This window comes from Daktulosphaira vitifoliae, unplaced genomic scaffold, assembly GCF_025091365.1.
Source record: "Daktulosphaira vitifoliae isolate Bord-2020 unplaced genomic scaffold, ASM2509136v1 Scaffold_2, whole genome shotgun sequence".
NCBI classification, from domain to species: Eukaryota; Metazoa; Arthropoda; class Insecta; order Hemiptera; family Phylloxeridae; genus Daktulosphaira; species Daktulosphaira vitifoliae.
This window is the reverse complement of record NW_026099573.1, coordinates 27,585,134-27,606,409: the sequence shown is the minus strand read 5'-3', so window position 1 is coordinate 27,606,409 and position 21,276 is coordinate 27,585,134. Positions and strand designations below refer to the sequence as shown.

The 21,276-nt window shown below is 27.9% G+C and overlaps 1 protein-coding gene across 1 annotated transcript; it reads left to right on the top strand.

Annotated features, from left to right (window-relative positions):
- The first annotated feature begins 4,082 nt into the window (after positions 1-4,082).
- Positions 4,083-8,578, top strand: LOC126898708 (uncharacterized). Its single transcript, XM_050673007.1, has 5 exons — positions 4,083-5,091; positions 5,165-5,338; positions 5,410-5,554; positions 5,630-5,847; positions 6,861-8,578. The coding sequence occupies exons 1-5, from the start codon at positions 4,201-4,203 to the stop codon at positions 7,413-7,415; spliced, it is 1,983 nt and encodes a 660-aa protein (XP_050528964.1). The 5' UTR covers positions 4,083-4,200; the 3' UTR covers positions 7,416-8,578.
- Positions 8,579-21,276: the final 12,698 nt, after the last annotated feature.

Sequence of the window (21,276 nt, the reverse complement as noted above, 5' to 3'; positions counted from 1 at the left end):
TTAAATTCTAATGCAGCGCTATCTATTAATCGAAAATTAGTTATATTTAGTTATTTGAAACTAGATGGCGTAACATAGCCTAGCTCCGAATGCTATTACAAAACAGCTCAACCAGAAGTCAAAATGACAAGCTAGTCTTATAACTACGAAGACAGTTTATACATGAACAAAAAAATTTATGGATAATAAAAATAATATGGATTGAAATAAAAGCATTAACAGAAACCATTTTATAGTCTCTATGGACGTCATATAGATATCCAAACAATAGATAATAGTTTTTTTAAACATATTTTGTTATACAATTCAATTGAACTATCAGCAGTCTAAATGAAAATTAGTGATGGGCACTACCGAGTAAATAGTATCGAACTATTTGATAGTCTAAAACTATCGTCAGAAATGAATGTTTTTTAAAAGTATTTAAATATCCGAATTACCGACCGTAGAAGTGTTACAATGAATTATATGATTTACTAACCATTCAGTCAGAGCTGTATTTAAAATTTTATCATCGGATGTCTACATGAATTGCCCTTTAAATAATAAATATAGTTTAAAAAAAATTAAAAAAACACGCTTTTAAAGAACATCGAACTAAAAAGTTAAAAATAATTTTTAAAATAATTATGAATAAAAAATACTAGTATTATTGTGATAAAAGCGTCGGGCGCTCAATATACGAAAAATATGGCACAAAGCACCCACGCTTTTATCACAATAATACTAGTATTTTTTATTCATAATTATTTTAAAAATTATTTTTAACTTTTTAGTTCGATGTTCTTTAAAAGCGTGTTTTTTTAGTTTTTTTTAAACTATATTTATTTTTTACTTTTTAGTTTCATGTTATGATAGTAGTTACTATCAATATTATGGTTGTAACGGGTAACGGGAAATCAGGGTTCGATTCCGGGGAAGGAGTCTGGGAAACGGCTACCACATCCAAGGAAAGCAGCAGGCGCATAGATTACCCACTCTCGGAACATGGTGGTAATGACGAAAAATGACAATACGAAATCATCCTTTGTAATCGGAATGAATACACTTTATATCTCTAAATAAGAATAAAGCGTGTTAATATTTATTTTTAATAGTAATTAGAATATATATATATACATATAAAGCGACTTAAGTACGTAAACGTACTATGCACTAAGTATAGCTGTGTTTTGTTGGCGGGCGGGTCGGACTAACGTTATACCTGAGGTATTAACGGCGGTAGGAATATATACGTAAGCCGTATGCACGCGGATAATGGTCAGTCAAAATAAAAATTTGTTTATATATATATATAATATTGATGACACGCACGTGTGTACGGGTACGATAACCAAAAATAAATTTATACAGGAATAGTATTGCCGGCGTGTGATGAGCGAGGCGTGGGGTGGGGTGAATGCGTTATGACAGTCTAGTCTAGACGACGGAATATGCGATAACGCGTGGCGTTTGGAGAGTTACAAACATACATACATANACATACATTGGCGTTTGGAGAGTTACAAACATACATACATACATACATACATACATACAGGTGAAACTAATATAAGCGTGTTAAAAATAAATAATAAAAAATAAATATAGTTTAAAAAACTAAAAAAACACGCTTTTAAAGTACATCGAACTAAAAAGTTAAAAATAATTTTTAAAATAATTATGAACAAAAAATACTAGTATTATTGTGATAAAAGCGTGGGTGCTTTGTGCCATATTTTTCGTATATTGAGCGCCCGACGCTTTTATCACAATAATACTAGTATTTTTTGTTCATAATTATTTTAAAAATTATTTTTAACTTTTTAGTTCGATGTACTTTAAAAGCGTGTTTTTTTAGTTTTTTAAACTATATTTATTTTTTACTTTTTAGTTTCATGTTATGATAGTAGTTACTATCAATATCATGGTTGTTACGGGTAACGGGAAATCAGGGTTCGATTCTGGGGAGGGAGTCTGAGAAACGGCTACCACATCCAAGGAAAGCAGCAGGCGCGTAAATTACTCACTCCCGGAACGTGGAGGTAGTGACGAAAAATGACGATACGGAAATCATCCCTCGTAATCGGAATGAATACTTTATATCTCTTAATTAGAATAAATCGTGTTAATATATTAATTTTAATAGTAATTAGAATATATATATTTATACAAATAATGCGACTTAACTACGTAAAAGTATCATGCACTAAGTATAGCTGTGTTTTATGGCCGGGCGGGTCGGACTAACGTTATACCCGAGGTATAAACGGCGGTAGGAATATATATATATATACGTAAGGCGCATTAGACGCGGGCGTTATTGGTCAGTCAAAATAAAAATTTGTTTACATATATATAATATTGATGACAAGCACGCGTGTACGGGTACGATAACTAAAAATAAATTTTTATAGGAATAGTGTACCGTCGTATTGTGAGCGAGGCGTGGGGAGGGGTGAATGCGTATAACAGTCTAGTCTAGACAACGGAATATGCGATAACGCGTGGCGTTTGGAGAGTTACAAACTTACAAACAACAAACAACAAACAACAACAAACATACACGTGAAACTAATAAAAGCGTGTTAAAAACAGTTAACTTTATTTTTCCATCATATTTTTCATTACAAGTCTACTTTTTTCCAAGCTTTCATCAAAAAATATAATGATAATCTAAAACGAAGAAAATGTTGGATGTATAAAGAATTTTATTAATCAGTAAAAAGGAAATTATTAAAGAATAATTATCATCTATTTATTAATTACTAATTTTTATTTATATATTATTATTATATATATATTTTGAAAACTATCGAATATTTTCTGGTGGTTCGATAGTTTCAAACTAGTCAATCGTGGATAATAATAATCGAATGACTCTATTCGATAGTTTTTTTAAAAATATTGTATATACCAAGTTAACAACTATTCGACAATGCTCATCACTAAAGAAAATATTGTTTGTGATATGAAGCTTCGATAGTGCACGTGGTCTGTGTGTAATGAAACCTGTTTTTTTATCGTATTTAAACTTGATAAGTATTACAACAATTTGAATACATTGTGTATATCGTTTAAATTTAAATAATTTCGTCTATTTTTTGAACACACATTTTTTATTATAAATTAAGTATACTTTAACACGGCCGCCGGGAATTGACGGCCGGTTATGGAAAGTGTACCGGAAATCATGTGAAAAAAGAGGCACGGTACGGGATTAGAATTACGACCCAAGGTGTCGTAAAGACAAACCTAACCACTAGGCCACCGTGCACTTATGATTCAGATCACGAGTGTGAAGCTACCAATTCGTGGTCCACCAACTTCTTATCACTAACAAATATTGGTTACCTTTCGGTTACCGATATTTTATAGAGTATAACGCTTTTTCTAACCGATAGATGTAGACACATAATAACAAAAAGCATATATTAAACGCTTTTACCAATAATATACACAACAAAGATCTGTCGGCCGGTGGGAGTATATATACAATTACTATCGTATACACCGCCGTACCAACTCGAATAATTGTGAACGACCACTGCATTTAACAACTTAGCATTTGATANGATATTTTCTATACATTTTCTGAAAGCTTATAAAAAACTCTATAAGTGGTGTGAAAAGCTAACGGGTGAAACGTGCAGGTATAACTGAATATTGCAAATCAAGACCGCGAAAATTACTTTTGATAGCGTATAAACGCATCAACTCGGCCACAGTAATTTGCGAATTAGTGAATGTTCCGAGACGAGTCCAGATATTTTCTATACATTTTTTGATAGCTTATAAAAAACTCTATAATATAATATCAAATGCTAAGTTGTTAAATGCAGTGGTCGTTCACAATTATTCGAGTTGGTACGGCGGTGTATACGATAGTAATTGTATCTATACTCCCACCGGCCGACAGATCTTTGTTGTGTATATTATTGGTAAAAGCGTTTAATATATGTTTTTTGTTATTATGTGTCTACATCTATCTGTTAGAAAAAGCGTTATACTCTATAAAATATCGGTAACCGAAAGGTAACCAATATTTGTTAGTGATAAGAAGTTGGTGGACCACGAATTGGTAGCTTCACACTCGTTTCAGATCGCGATACACTTTCATATAGATTGATAACGCGATGTGCGGCTGTGGGAAACACGTTACTGTGTCAACTTGTTAAATGAATTACTACGTATGTCATTGATTGGATAATTATTTAAACAATGATCTCAAATAACTATTCAGATGATACCAGAGATAATTATTCTAAGTTAAAAGAAGGTAAACCTGTACACAATAATTTTTTTCATCGCAATAATGAAAATCAACCACGCCAATTTTATCAACATAATTATTGTAGAACTAATAAATTAAATAAGGAAACAATTCACAAAGGGAAACACGAATTATATAATTCTTCTGAGTTACTAGAGCCAGATCCATCTGCTCTTTATCATACTAACCAAGCTCTTAATTCATTTTTAAATAAAAAAAATGAATTTTTTTATAAAAAGAAAAAATTTAATAAGAAATTTGATACTATTAAAACTCAAGCCTATTATCCAACAAGTAAGCCTACAGTAATTAATTTTAACATAACAAAAAGTAGTATATTTGAATGTGCTGTGGTAGAATCAAAAGTCTTATCAGAAAAAGACAGTTCAGTAACTATGGATTTTAATTTAAATTCTTATAAACAAATATCAATGATAGGAAATAATTATAATTCTTATGTTACGACTGAAAATTTAAAAAAAAAGCATATTTTAGAAAGTAAACATCCAAATTTAGATGATAGCATTCTTAAAAAAAAGGGTACTTCCCATAATATGATATTTTTTTGTGTTGATGAAAGTGGTGTACGGAACGAAGAAGATGATAAACCACCACCATTATCAAATATTGGAAAAATGTCTATAATGACACAAAAAAATTCTTATAGTACTCGTAATAGAAATGTAAATTATCATGATGTATTGCTATCTAATTTGACTGCCAAAGATTTAGATTATGATAGGTATGCTCGTTATTCACAACATGAATGTGAAGTTAAAGACTATGTACGAACTATCACTTACAAAAATGCCATTGAGCAAAATGTTGAAAAACTACAAGTAAGTTTGTGTTAATATGAACTTTTGCTCACTTATTTATTTTTAAATATATTAATCACAAAGTGTATTTTAGAACTCAGTTGTAATGGTACTTAGGACAGGATTAGGGTTATTAGCTATGATGTGTGTTAAACATGGTAGAGCTAGAAAAGTTATTGCATTAGAATCAAGTTCCTGTGCAGAATATGCTGAGCAAATTATTAAGGATAATGGATTAAACCATGTGATAACTGTTTTACGTAAAAAGGTATGAGTAAAATAATGAGTCTATATGAAATTATTTTCTCATAATATTTAACAGAGTAATTATTATTTTAGCCATCAGAAATTAATGATCTAAAAGATTTCGGGGTACAGTATGTAGATGCTATCGTTTCAGATTGGATGGGTGATTGTGTGTTAGGTCATGGTGATCAATTAGAGGATCTTATCATAGCTAGAGATACATTCTTAAAACCAAAAGGCAATGAAATTTATTAAAATTCATTAATAAAAATATAAAAATTATTTATTAAATTAATAATGTATTGTATTTTAGGACTTTTAATTCCAGAAAATGTACAGCTTTATGCTCAAGCGCATGATTCAAGGAAACATTTTCAGTATAACTTTTCAGTGTGGCATAATGTTTATGGTTTCAATATGGATGCCGTGACAAGAGCAAATTTATTCAATGGAAAAAGATCAAAAAAAAAAGGAAAAAAGAAAACAAAAAATAACAAACAACCAATTATTGACTTTTTTGATCCATATAAAGTAAGACTATGATATTTTACATAAATTATATAGTTATTTGTATAAATTCAAAATTTATCAACTGATATTTCAGTTATATATATATATATATATATATATATGAATATACAGGAATTGATTTGTTGTGACAAATATTATATAAAAGAAATATATATTTAAAATATTTATTAAAAACTAAAAAATATTAACATTATTTTTAGTTATATATAATTTTTATATTTATCTTATTTATAGTTTAAAAATATTTTTAATTTTAAACATTCTTAAAAGAGTGACTCAGGCCTCTACCTCTAAAAGTGTTTGAAGAGTGTCCCCTCAAAAAAATTTAGAAAATCTAGTAGATCTACCCATTTTTTTTTATAAGACTATCTATAGTAACTTGGAATTCTCAAAATGATATTTTGAATAGAGAGTCTTTCAAAACATTTTTTTCAAACTAAGTTCTGTACATTTTTTAACCAAGTAAATAATATAGCTACTGCGGATAATTAAAATAATGATGAAAAATTTACATTATTTTGAATGACAAACTTTAAATTTGTGCTATAACTTCTGAATTTTATAAAAACACCTTTAAAATAAAATTTTGTTTAGTACCACTAAATAAACCAATGTTTATTTTTTAGTTATTCTAAAGCATCTAGTAATTTTGTAGCCAAGATTGGCTTCAATTAAACTGTTAATTAAAAGTTAAGAAGTTTTAAATTTATTGAATAATCAAGTCTCAAGGGTAGGACTAAAAAGGCTAAAACCTTTTTGAAATTTTAAGAAAATAATGTTAAATTACTTATGTCATCTATGAATGACACCAAAATATTCTTAATTTGTGTATCATAATATGTGATAATATTATATTTGATATTATAATTAGGTTTAACCTCTTCTCTTAAAAATCAGATTATTTTGTGTACTCCGGCTATTAGGATTTTTTAAAATAAATTATAGTTGCAGATATTTTATTTTATTGTAATATTGTAATTCTAAAATATTAAAATTTGATTTTATTATTTTAGGTTGTATCAAATGCTTGTATGTTATATGAATGGGACTTACACAAGTGTTCATTGAAAGATGCTTGTGGTATTCACAACTTACCCCTACAATTAGTTTTTGCAAGAAAAGATTACTGCCATTTATTAGAACTTTTTTTTGTTGTTGATTTTCCATCTACTCTTTCGAATGAAATTGCATCATTACCTTCTACTACTATTAGAAAAACATACGATCCAACAACATCAATCGGATTTTCAACAAGTTCATTTAGTCCAAAAACTCGATACAGACAATGTGGATTGTTGTTAGATCAAGAACTTATAGTTGAAAAAGGAGATACATTTAAGGGTTTCATTTGTATTTGGAGAGAGCAAAGAAATAAAAATATTTCTAAAAAAAATAGTGATAAAATGTGTAACTGTTGTAAAAATAATCCCTCCACTAATCTAGAAAATTCATTAATACATTTAAGAAATGAATACCTTAATATTTCCCTTAAATATAGTTTTAAAAATAAGCATATGGCGAACTCTGATGTAGTTTGTCAATATGAATTGCTTAGGCAAATATTTTAACTTATTATTATTCAAGTAATAATTAAGTATGTTTTAATGCATGTTAAATTTAAATTGTTATTCTTTATTTTGTTTCAACTATTTGTTGTTATGTAATGTGTTTTAAAATTGTTTTCATTAAAATTAACTGTATTTCTGTGAAGTTAGTTTTAAATCTCAGGAAAAACTTAATAATTAAGATGATTAATATTTAAATAGTTTATATAAAAAAAAAAAACATTATCCTAGTGTCTATTTAAATTATCAGCTGCTTTTTTTTATTTAGTGTCAAATATTTTTCATTATTTAATAAATAAATAATTAATATTTTTGCTTGAAATTCTTTGTATTAATTACATATAAGTTGAGCAGTAAAGTATTGCCACAATAAAGTAATAAATATATTCCTGTATTATATTTATAAATCTTAAAATATAATTAAGGAAATAAATTGATTTGCTTTTAGAAAAATCTAACATTTCTGTCTAAAAATTAAACATCTGTAGGTTAACATCAAAGTGTTTTTGATGATAGTGATTTTAATCATTATTAGATATCATCTATACTTGTCTGAACTATGCCATTCCTACTATGCAATGGCTCCTCCACTAGGCTGTTTTTTTTTTTAATAAAAAAAAATTTCTATATTAAAATGCATAAATACATTTACAGAAAGCTAACTCATTTTTCTTAATGAGTAGATGTGGACTTATTTAAATTACTTTTACATAAAAATGTTTTTTAAATGACATTTGTTTTCTATCATTATTTTATTGATAATATTTATGAATGTATAATAATTATTTTGTATTTATTTTATCTATATTTGTAAATTATAGATTATTAAAAATAAACTTTGGAAATTGCATTATATTTTCTAAAAGAGTCAATAACTGAAGTCAGTAGAAAGGATTAAGGTTTGTGTATTAAAAAAATTATAGCCATAAGTGAACTTAAAAAGGATTTTTTACCACTGATTGATTTTTTAAATCATGTATTTTATTAAATTATTTTTGTTAAAAAAACTAAGGAATAAAATATGTTAATATTATATAAAATAATTTACGTATAATTTATAAACATAAATATTTTTTAGTTATTATTAGATCAATGTATTTTAGTAAGGTAATACCTTTAAGACATTAATTTATTTAAATAAAGTTAGATTTACAAATTGTTAAAAACAGTTACTTTCTTCTATAAAGTTACACTTTTGTACCATAGTACCTTTAGTATATATATATATATATATAAATTTTTTTTTTTTTGTTTTTATTAGTTTATTTATACATTTTCATTTAGCATTCATATAACATTAATTAACTACATAACTTTTTTTTATAGCGATGAACAAAAATACATTTTTAACATTTAAATTCTTTTTTTATTAATTACATTTAATTATCGCATGTTATTTCGTGGAATATTTTAAATTTTGCTATCGTGATTTTTTCTTGTAAACACTATAATAATTGGGTAAGCTACTAAATATACAATACATAGTATAATTAATTCAAGAAAAAACTTCTGTTCCTATTACTCACGAGTCACATATAGTTAGAGAAATCTGTATGATGATACAGATTTCTATGAATTTTATAAAGTTCATAAAATAATTATAACTTTTGTATAAAATAAGTGTACCAATATAGAAAATGATAAAAGTTGCCACTGTTTAACTCACGTTATATCAATTTTTACAAGTCAATATACTTTAAAAGCCTAAGCAATGACTTATTAAGGTTTTTATGTCTCTTAATTTGCGATGCTAGTAATTTCTTTACACTCGTAACTTTAGACGGGATTTTTCTTTATTTTTAATGACATAAAATGTGGTATAACGTTATACCACATTACTGTTATTACTTGTACTAATAAGAACCGAAGAGGTGATCAGGTTATTATATCTTTATTTATTAATTTTAATAGGCAAAAAATTAACATAATATTTAATTTTATTTATCTTAAAAATCAACGTTTATTAGAAATGGATATTGTAACTATAGAATGAATCAAATTTATTTTGTGCTATAGTTTTAAATTATTTTTTACTTAATTTTGTTTTGTTATCAATTATTGATAAAAATAAATTCGCAGCAAAATAGTATTGATTTTTTATTCTTCAGTCAACTATAGTTAATTTTGTCAGAATGGTCCCATTAAAAGGTGAGTAATTTTTATTTAGTATATTATTTTATTTTTTAGAAATATGCATAGAAACTATACATGTAAATCAATTATAATAATGGAACATAAATATGCTTAATAATAATATGTTCCTAACTATAAAATTAGAATCATTCAAAACAAATTAATTAAGGTATAACGTAATGAGGTGAATAAAGTTTTGAAAACGGATTTTAAATCATATTAAATTTATCATGTATATATTTTACGAGTCTTCCATTTTTAGAATCGTATTGGCTTATAAGTTATTACATAATATGTCAAACAGATAATCGGTTTTATGTCATATCCCTTGTAAGTTAGTTTCGTTATTTTACTTAACATTTTTTTTAGGCACTAGCATTATATTGATTGAAAGCTAAATGTTAACTTTCTAGCATTTAACTGATTTTTGACTAATTTAATAAAAACATTGTAATTTTTTGGATATTGACTAAAATGCAACTGTTCAAAATATTCAGCTAAATTACTTTCGTTATAAATTTCATGTTAGTTAAATAAACTTGTTTATTAAGTAAAAATTACTAATCAATGAGTTATAAATAATTGAGTATTTGAGGACTATTAATTTACCACAATAAAAAAGTCTGAACAATAACATGGGAAAAAAATTGATTAATTACTGAAAGGAAAACATGATGAAATTGTCGGACAACGGTCACCAACAAATCACAACGATAATAAAAGCAATAAAATATGACACCCCAGTAAAATATTAATCATAAAAATTAATTATAGTAGAATGGCTGCCGTTCATTCATAGTTGGGATTTCCACTCCTGTGCCTCGTTGAATAGAATGGCATGTGTTTTATACGTTACATTATTTTTATTGCACGATGATAATTATTTGAATGATAATTTCAGTATAAAATTAAAATACTGCAGGGATCCATCAATGTGGATTTGAGGCATTTTTTAGATTAGTATTGATTAATATCTAATTGTATTTTTAATTACTATCACAAGACGTTTTGATGTGTACGAAACATCGTATATGAAACAAATTATAGTAAAAATATATCTACCAAAAATTATAAGATTTTCGATCTAAGAGGCCGATTATTTATAAAAAATAATTCGTAGGAACGTCTTTCTATTTTTAATCATATTGTACATTAAATAATAGTTACAATTTTATTTAGTTTTGAACTATTTAGATGTTTTTTTTTATCCTAAACATTTCAAAATTGATCATTTTTAAAGAAAATTGTATGATTTTTAATTTTAATGTCCGATAGATCTTATAAATTAAGTTTTCGGATAATTATTCTTTTACTATATATATATATATATATATATATATATATATATTCGTTTTATCATATAAGTATATTGTACTAGATTTAATTTGATAAAATTTTAAAGAAGATAGGGTTTTTAAACGTTATTAAAAATTAAAAAGAAAATAATTTTTAATTATTTAAATATATATAAAATTATTTTCATAAATTTAGATAAAATTATCTAAAAATTATTTTCAGAAGAAAATAATTTTTACAATACATTTAAATGCCCACAGTTCTTTGATTGGATTTTATAAACAACAGTATATCATCTATTAAAATGTTAAAAATGTTGCTAATAAATATTTCGCTCATCGTGAACGGTCTATTAAAAAAAAAAAGTTATTTCAATATAAAATAAAATAAAAATATCAATAACTTTGACTTTTTTTTTATTAAAATTAATTAATGTAAATGCAATTTTTGGGGATATTTCCCTTTATTACTAGGATTGAGGGAAATTTTTAAACATGATAAATCTAGTTAATGTTGAAGTTATCATAATAACTTGAACTAGTTACGTTTTGTGATTTGTATTGTTGAGCAAAATCGTGTCCAGTGGTTTAAAAAAACCAGGGCAATGTAAAGCCAATACACCTACATATTCAAGCTAATGGAAAACAATTTTCTTGAAAATATAAATGTCGGTTTGTATGTGTGCTGACTGAGCTACAGTTCTCTAAAATGAATTCACTTTTGAACAGTCGACCGAAAGTTATATGTATTAATGCAGACCTCCCTTCGTACCCATCAACCTCTCTATCTTGCAGTGTAAAAATTATTGTGAATATTATCCACTGAATGCACAATGAAGTATTTCAATATTACATTTTGAACAGTTTTAAATATAATTCAATTCCGTACAAAACGTACGTGGACTCGTATATAATGATATTATGTGACCGCTTTTAGTGGTGGGCGGGCGGCAACCCATTCACGTACACTACGTCAATCATAATAATTTTATAATTCTTGAACATCTCTTAAGGGTAGACTTTTCCCTGTAGATTATTTAATGTGCATTATACAATTATATTCAATTGTAGACCTGTTAAATTAAGAAATGGGGGTGATGTAATATAAAAGCACACTACAATTTTTCACTTAAAATGTACACGTAATAGAGGTAAGCTATTATTTTTGTAACAGATATTCATATTATTGAGTGACATACGTTAGCATAATAATAATTATGCTAACAATTATTGTTTTTATTTGAGTTATATTTTGAAAATCAAAAATTAAAAATTTATCGAATTTTATAAATTTTATAAAACAATCATAACGTAATGATGTATGCATTTCTCGCTTTCAAATCGGCAACAAGATTGTTATAAAGTTAATTAAACGCTATACTGTCAACATTATTTAAATACACATTCTAATACTACTTATTAATATTATTTTTTCGATGTGATGAAATTGCAGGTTTAATAAACAGTTCCGAATAAAAGTGTAAAACTTTTGGAGTGTATATTTAATTTCTTGGTAATAAATTATAATTGAATAAGTTTTCTGTTTAATAAGTTTCATTCTGACACGTTTTCTTTAGTTCAAGTTTTAATTGACACGGTTTTGGCGAATTCATTTTTTTGTTTAGCTACTAATTTAATAATGGCGAACAGTGAGGGAATAGCAAGGAATCATTAGATTCGTCTGATATTCGTTTGCGTATCAGGTACGCAATTCAGGTCGCCGATCTTTTTTTTTAATAAAATAATAGACCGCAGCCGTGGGGATTTGTGCACCGAAATATCATCGTGTGTGCTTTAAAAAATTTATCATTCTTATTATTATTATTGTTGCGTATTAACCGGCACGGAGCACCAGAAAATCATTATAACAATTTTCCCGACGGGGAAGAGACCGGGAAATAATAATGGAAACCAGCGAAAACCATATATACACACATACAAAATAATAATCGCGTGATTTGTTTTCCTCGCACGGATGCGGGAAGGGTAAGTGACAGGCCAACACGCACACGCCACCTCCCCTCCTTCCCCCCGCCCACCGAGAGAACCGAAGAGATTTTTCCTCGACACGCATACCCGCTTACCCTGCGTGAACACTAATGACGTTTCCCGCACCCGCTATTCTCACACATACGGAGGCTAATACGTCTAATAACACTACCGTTACAACAACCATTACTGATTACTGATTATTTACTATTACACTATTGTCTACTAGCAACAATCGCGTCCGAGAAAATTACTGTTGCTGTGATTATTGTGATGATAAAAAAAAAAAAAAAACCCATAGCTCAGACCCGGAGTCATCATAAGCTACCGATAATTCTTCATCCTAACCGGCGTGATGAATAAAAATATAACAGCAACAATAATTTAACAATACATAATTAATCATAAGTACAAGAAGCTTTGCACAGTACGATTTCCCGTTTGGAATGGATATGCGTGTTGTACTAATTAATACATTTAAATAACAAAAACACGAAATGTAAAACAATACATTATTCGACAGAAATGAGTTAACCACGTTTTTTTTTTTTTTTTTTTGTAAACTACGGTTAATAACATATATATATATATATAATTCGATACTCTGTATTTGTTGTATGTAATTAAACTTCAGTGTTATGAATTATAGTTATACGCAATCGTCGGTAGACCGTCATGTCGATGGAAAATAAATAATTAAAATTAGTTTTCTACATTGATGCAATTAGATATGGAAAAATAAATTCGAAATGAAACGTTTCGTTATAGCAATCAAGCGAGCGCTTCTAAATTAATGGTATGGGCAGTGCGTACCGACCATATGCGATACTCGTGTGTACAGACACCGTCTAAACGGATAGGTAAATGGTGGTAATCGAAAAAAAAAATAACAGAAACGATTACCTCACGGGTGTAATTAATCGAATGCAATGCAGGGTGTAATTAAATGCAGAAGAAGATTCGGTTGGGTTTTGATTCCCAGATGTGTAATTACACGAATAAAAAAAAAACACAACACGAGAAAAAAAAATTTCATCGCGTCAGAACAAAACGTTTTTCGATTGTGTGCGCAATACTACACGGAGAACAAGATGACGCGAGGGGGGGTTCGAAACGATGGTATTCCAATACATGGAGCAGGCGTGGCTCCAGGACGACTGGTGTATACGGTATTGTGAGAAACGTTCAGCAGAGGCAGTAAATTACTGAGGATTATAATAAGGTGTCTCTGTGTTATTAAAAACCCGTCATATAGATTATGTACGCCGTACGAGAGGACACGGGTTAAAAAACATATGCGCGCATATATACATAAATACCTGTATGATATTTGTATCGGATTTTAAAACGCGTTTTAAATATTATACAAGTGTACAGGTATACCTGTAGCTTACTCGTGATGTATTTACGACCGTACGCTTGTACGTGTATGTGTATATATATTATGAAATACGACTTTCGGGGTACGTATATGATAATAATAATAATTATAAAAAAAGAAAAAGTAGAGAGACACTGCAGCAGACGCGCATCGGATCGACAAGGCGCCCGTAAATGTTAATACGACTGTTTGATACGATGTGGTGTGCCGCCGGTCGAATAGGTTTGAAAAAAGCGGCGGTGCCACCGTTGGCAATTGTGCGGCCACGGGGGCGTAGGGGTGGGTGACTGGCAAATACACGCCGGCGTTTGCATATACACGCTTTCTTGCGGTGATGGATATATTATGCGTATTGTCTTTTTTGTTGTTGTTGTTGTTGTTTTCAATTACACGTCCCGTACACAAGGGTGCGCAGGAAATGTACGTACAGTCAAGGGTTGTAGTCACCGTCGCCGCCAGTGTCGTGATCCTCTCGGACCCCGTCCCGCTGCTCCTGTCCACCGTATTGAATTTTCAAAACCGCACACGACAATGGAGCGTACGATTATTATTATTTTTCAAAGCTATTGTCGACGTTGCCGTTGCGTGAGCGGCGGCATTCCACCCCCGCGTCTGGTCGTATATTGTACAAGCGCACAGGAAATGTCGTACTCGCAATAATAATTGCGAGCGCGCGCGCATTCACGGTCGTCGCACAATTACCCGGTCAGAGTAAAAAAAAAAAAAAAAAAAACAAAAGAAACACATCTAAATTATAAAAAAAATATAAATGAAATAATAAAAATCAAGTAGTTCGTAAGTCACAATACAATGCATTTTTAGCCTGGTTTTATTGGACAGTTTCCATTTAGCGCCGCAGCGATACAATCACTGCGCTTATGAAAAAGTCGAAATTCGTATGTGTACTATACGTACCTATTTAGAATTTCTATATGTATGTCAAGTTGAATGTAGCAATTAATTATACGACGGAATGACAAGAGAGCGACTATCCGTCACTGTTATTTTTTCTTAAATAGAAAATAAAACGAATTTCAATTGATTTAACGATGATAAAAATATATCAAAGGTTGGATAATATATCGTGGCAGGTCATATTATATCACTAAATTTCAACAAGCACCTTTAAAAAAAAATAATACGAATTTTCATATACATTTACTGATGTTCAGGATTATTACAGCTTTTTTCAATGTACGTTTCAAGTTTTCATCTGTGGTTTTTGTTTTTTTATCGTAGGTGTTCAATAAAGATCGTCAACGATATTTTTTTCAACATATCGATATTATTTCAATTTTTATTTTATTTTATCGTCTTATATCGATATTTTCGATAATTAATAATCATTATGGTAGAGTATTATAGGACCGTCCAAATATTGAAATGAACCGTCGTGTGCGAACAATTTTCATGTAAAATTTAAATTAAACATATAATTATATTTTTGACAAGTCCATTCAAATCGATATAAAAATTTCATGGATATTGTTGTCGATCCTTAGTATTGAATTGACGTATCTTCGATTTTCTTGGAACTCAAAAATTGTATTTAGCTTTTCTGTTAAATTTTCACTGCATATATAAGAAAATGAAGCCATACAAATATTTTTGGACTTTGAAATTTTTATAATAATAACTCAATAGCTATATGAATATATGGAAAATGTGTATTTTTAAATTAATCCATTACACATAATTTGATTAAAATATATATACATCTTATCGAATATAAAATCCTTCAATTAAACCATTCACCTTGAATCATTTAGAGATATAGTTGTATTGGATTATATATGATTTCGTGTCCACCTATGTAATATTACTGGAATATAAAATCGAGATTTTTAATTATTTAAAGAATAATAATTCTCATTTTTTATGTTATGGATTAATGGAATTCGAATTTTGATTCCTAGAGTCGATATTTTGACACTTTGTCAAATGTTCGTGTTGTGTGTTTTTTCAAATGAGTCGAGGCTTTTTTTGGAATTTATTTCATTATCCTTTTCTGCCATATAATTTTATATTCAAAATAGTTGATTTTTTCGTATCCACTTTTTTATTTTTTTAAAATATTTTTTTTCTTCATCAATTTAAATTAAAATGTTTCAACAAATTTATGTTTTTACAAGTATGCATCTAAAACTAAAACTAAAAGGATAATGCCATGTTGGTAATTGACAATCGCTAAAGTATTCATCAATTATGTTATACATGTATAAAATAAATTTACAGATTTTATGAAATTATCAAAGTTATCATTAGGACATTGCTTAGTGAACATAATGAACAAGGATTGTAGGAATTATTTATAAAATAAATAAATCATGAAAAATGCAGATTTCTAGATGTAGAATTTAACATATAGAATATCAATTAATTTCAAAAAACTATTTTATCCAAAAAATAGGGTTTAAATTAACTTTGGTAACAAAACAAAAAAAATTAAGAAAACTTTAACTTTTAGTCGAGCAATTTATCGGTATTTCAAACACTAAGTACAGAGTAGATATAATAACCTTACACGTTTCTTTTTAAATGATTCATAGAAAAAAATAAAAAATTCAACTCTTAAATTAAAATGAAATAGATGAGGGAAAATTTTAACCTTGTATTATTTTTAATAGAAAAAAAAATGAGATTTAAAAGTAACACACTTTAACAAAATCTGTTATTTTTGGCGCATTATTTAAGACTTGTTAGTCAATTTTTAAAGATGTGTGTTAATATTCAATGCATATCAAGAAACTAAGAAATTACTTTTCGTTAATGTTTATGAAAAATGAATATAAAAAATACATTTTAAATGATAAATAAAGAATAACCAATTTTACAATTAGTTATAAGTACTCAATGTCGGGTAATTATTTAAGAATCTTCACTACTCTAATTTTGAAAATTCTGAAAATGTATAACTAAATATAGAAGAACTATGGCTGGAAATCTTAATTTGGAATCCAGTGTAGTGGAATTGAAGAATTTTTAGATTAGTATTGATTGATATTTGACAGTGATTAAAATGTCTGATGTAAAACTCTTCAATGCATATTTTATAGGTATGAATAAAAAGTATTCAATTATTTTTCTATGTATTTTAAATATTTTAAGTCAGAAAAGTTCAGTTATTCGTGTATAATTACGTCAGATACGTTTTTTTTTTGTTTAAGAAACCTGTTACGAAACTGAATACCAAATTTATAATAAGAAACTATTCAAAATTGTAATTTTAATTTTATAAAAAATATCAAGTATTCAGAACGTCATTTTTTTTAACCATATAGATTAAATTTAGTTTAATTTTGAAAGATGTAGAATTTTCGTTGCTGTGTAAAACCCTTCAAAATCGGTAATTTTTACCGAAAATTGTCATATGACATTTGGCTATAATGCAGAATATCTCCTAGAAATCAATATTTCAGTTAATTTTCTTTTTTGTCTTAAAGTATATGGTAGTTGCTTTAATTTAATGTCGGTTTATAGAAGGTAGGTTTTTTGGAACATTATCAAAATTTGAAAAAAAAAATGTTTTTTCATTTTATTTTCAAGCCCACACATTAACCTTAGTTAATAATTCTTTAAAAACAGCTTGTCGTCAGCAAGGCAAATATTTAAAGTATATTCAATAAAATGTTTTCAAAATCTGTTGAGTATTCAATAAGTCATTGCAATATAAATTGAAAACTAAAAATATTAACATTGAATGTTTTAGGTGCACTGTAATTTTTTGGGATATTTCTCTTTATTACCGAGTCTAAAAGGAAATTTTTTAAATTCATGGTACTGATAGTTTCAACTAGATACGTTTTATGATATTTTGACGCATCGTTGAGCAAAATCGGTTTAGTAGGGTCCGTGCAATCATATCGGAGTGTATAGTGTCATAATAAAAAACGAACGGCATAGTAAAACCAAAAACTTCTCAGCTATGCGTTGAGTCTAATAAAAAGGATTTTTTTCTAGATGAAACATGTAGAAAATGATTATGAAATTATATTAGTTAAAATGGTTAATGACAGCAAGTTACTTGTTTGTATATTAATACAAAATATAAGAAGTTTTAAAATTAATTAAGAAAGAATAACTGCATTGCTTGAATGATTTGAATTTTTGTTTTACATGTTTTTTCAATCTTTATACCTCAAGTTCTAGTTTATTATTGGTGAAATCATAACAAAATAATTGAACACCTTGTTGAATTTTCGAACTCAAATCCAGTTCATTTAAGGATTTTACATAATTATTTATGTATGGATGGCTAACGTTTGCAGTACAGAAATCGAATTGAAAAGTAGTATATGTTTTATCAAAAATTATTGGGTTCCGCGTTTTTTCGAACAGTGTTAAGTAATATTCAAATTTTTTATAGTTTAAATCATGTTTCCTCTTTTGTTGATATTCCATTTTATCGATACTGTTGTACCAATTTTTTAATCTCTCAAGAGCGGTAAGTACAATGTCATTTTGTTCTTTGAAAAAGCATAATGCATCGATCATGCACGTTATTAATGGATTGTACAATGTGACAGAATTTATGAAATTGTCTAAGTTTTTAATTATTGCACTGCTCTTAAGATATTCCACGTAACTATCACGAACTTGCAAATACAATTTGTACAGTGGTTCCAAAACAATGTAATAGATAATGTTAAGGACAATCGCCGAACATTTCATTTTGTGTTTAACGTTTTTGTTCGTGGTGGTTACCTTAGAATCAGTGTTGTCCGATTTAATTAGCTCTTTGACATTTATGGTTCTATATTGTTTGCCGGAGACATCGCATTCAAAACTGCAATTTTCGATTGACTTCCATCCCTTTGATGCCAAAATTAAATTCAATTCGTTGATTTTGCTTTCTCTGCGCCTGAGATAAAAAGTAGCGAGACAAAAATGTATCGAAATTAACTGAAATAGAAATAAATTCATTATAACTTTATCACTGAAAGTATTCATATTGATAAATAATTAAATTAAAAAAATATGAAACATATTTATACTCATATTAGGTGTTTGATATTTCACAAAATCTTGTATTTACATAATACATATATATATATATTAAGAATATTAGAAACACTAAATTGTTTTATATACTTCAGTCTTCAAACACAGAATAATAACATTTACGTATATTTAATATTGTAGCACTTTTTTTTAGTAACAAAATTACATAAAAATGTAACAGTTGTTTAAAAAAAAATGTTATTTACTATTTCAACGTTTAGATCTTCATATAATTTATTGACAATTTAAACTTTTACAGTATTTAATTCTATATAATCTTTTATAGTTTAAAAAACCTGATCAATATTATAAATAAAATATTGGTAAAAATGTTTCTAATAAAATACTTCAAATTAAATTCTAAAAAAAAATTACCGCAAAAGGAATAACAAAAACATATGCATGATATACATATTTTATTATTTAAATCATAATTTAAAGAAAAATACAATAAAACGTTTAAAAAATATACAAGTGATTTCTCATTAAATAGTATTTTTATTAAGTTTTATAATAAAGATAAATTAAATGACTTGATAAACATATGAAATTTGTGTGTTATTTTGTAACATAAAATTAGGAAAAATTATGCGTTTTCAAATTTTGACGAAAGCGTGGAAATTATAATAACAATGTAATTTCTTTAAACCAATATTATCAAAGCCAATTTAAAATCTAACTATATATAATACACCAGATTGGCCAAATTATTTGGTGAATTTTTTTTTGATTGTCGATATAATGACATTAAAAACTTATAATCTGTCACTTTATTTACTTTTCATAAAAAATTGCTGTAACATTTTATAAGTCCATTATTATTATGGTTTAGTGATTAGACCTATTATCCGGCTATAACAATTGCTGCTAATTTCATACTATACCTTCGTGTGTTAATAAAGCAAAACTCGAAATACTTTTAGCGATTATGAATTAACTTACAAGTGACGTAGAGAGTTCCGATTTATAAGTCTAAAGAAAACTGGCAAAGGGGACAAAAGGCTGTGATTTGTGTATTACCTGTAGAGGATAAAATGAAGAAAAACTTTTCGAGCCTTCTGTAATTAAATTGAGCTCAGGTTGTAATCAGTAGAGGTTTTTTAAGTTTATCCGATACATTTCATAAGAATATATAAATGATTTTGGCGATTAATGGTAAACAGGGATTCATTCGTGTAAGTCTTAAAAAATGTATGCCCATCTCCCCCACAATCTAGTTAAGACTTGATAAAATAACATTAAAGCTCATATTGTATATACGTAAGAATTTCTTAAATATTCCTTGTATAATACAAAAGTATTGGTTCGTTCAATTTTATATTTTCCTCTTTCCATTTCAATAATAGCAAACACCACCGGAAAACCAAAAGAATAAAGGGTTAATATTTTACTGTACATAAATAATCCTAAAATTATACTTCATAAGTTTTTGACAATAATAAAATGTTTATATAATTTTTTTATTTGTTGCTGTTAGTTCTTTAAGTCATTGTCGAACACTTAGATAAAATGTTGATGCGTCGTGCAACTCATTCCTCCCCTGAAAATGGCGGCTTTAATCGAATGAGTTCATTATATCGCATCCGTTTACGGGACCAGAATGACGGTGCCCCTCCCTGATAATTATACAGTAAACAACACACGGTCGTGTCGGTGGTGCAAGCTACCTATTATAATCATAGGTGTACTAAACGAACGGCCATTTTTAGGTGTGCCTCTAAACTGCCGAGCAATTAAAAACGGGTAATAACAAGTTGTCTACCACCACTAGATAAACATCTAGTCATAACAACAATGCGAGACCAACGTGCGGTGTCGAATCTTGTGAGTAGAGAATAGGAATGCGAAATCAATCTAATGTTCCGCCTATTCATCAACGTTTTCTCATACCGAATTAAATTTTAGTATCTATGAACTCGAGGTAAAGACTGATACTAGTTTATTAACAAACGGGTAACGTGTCCAGAGCCTTAGTATGATATGTCTATGGTTTTAAAAACAGGATTTCAAAAAACGGGGGTTTGAAATAGAATTTACAAATTCTATGAAAATGTATAAGGTTTTA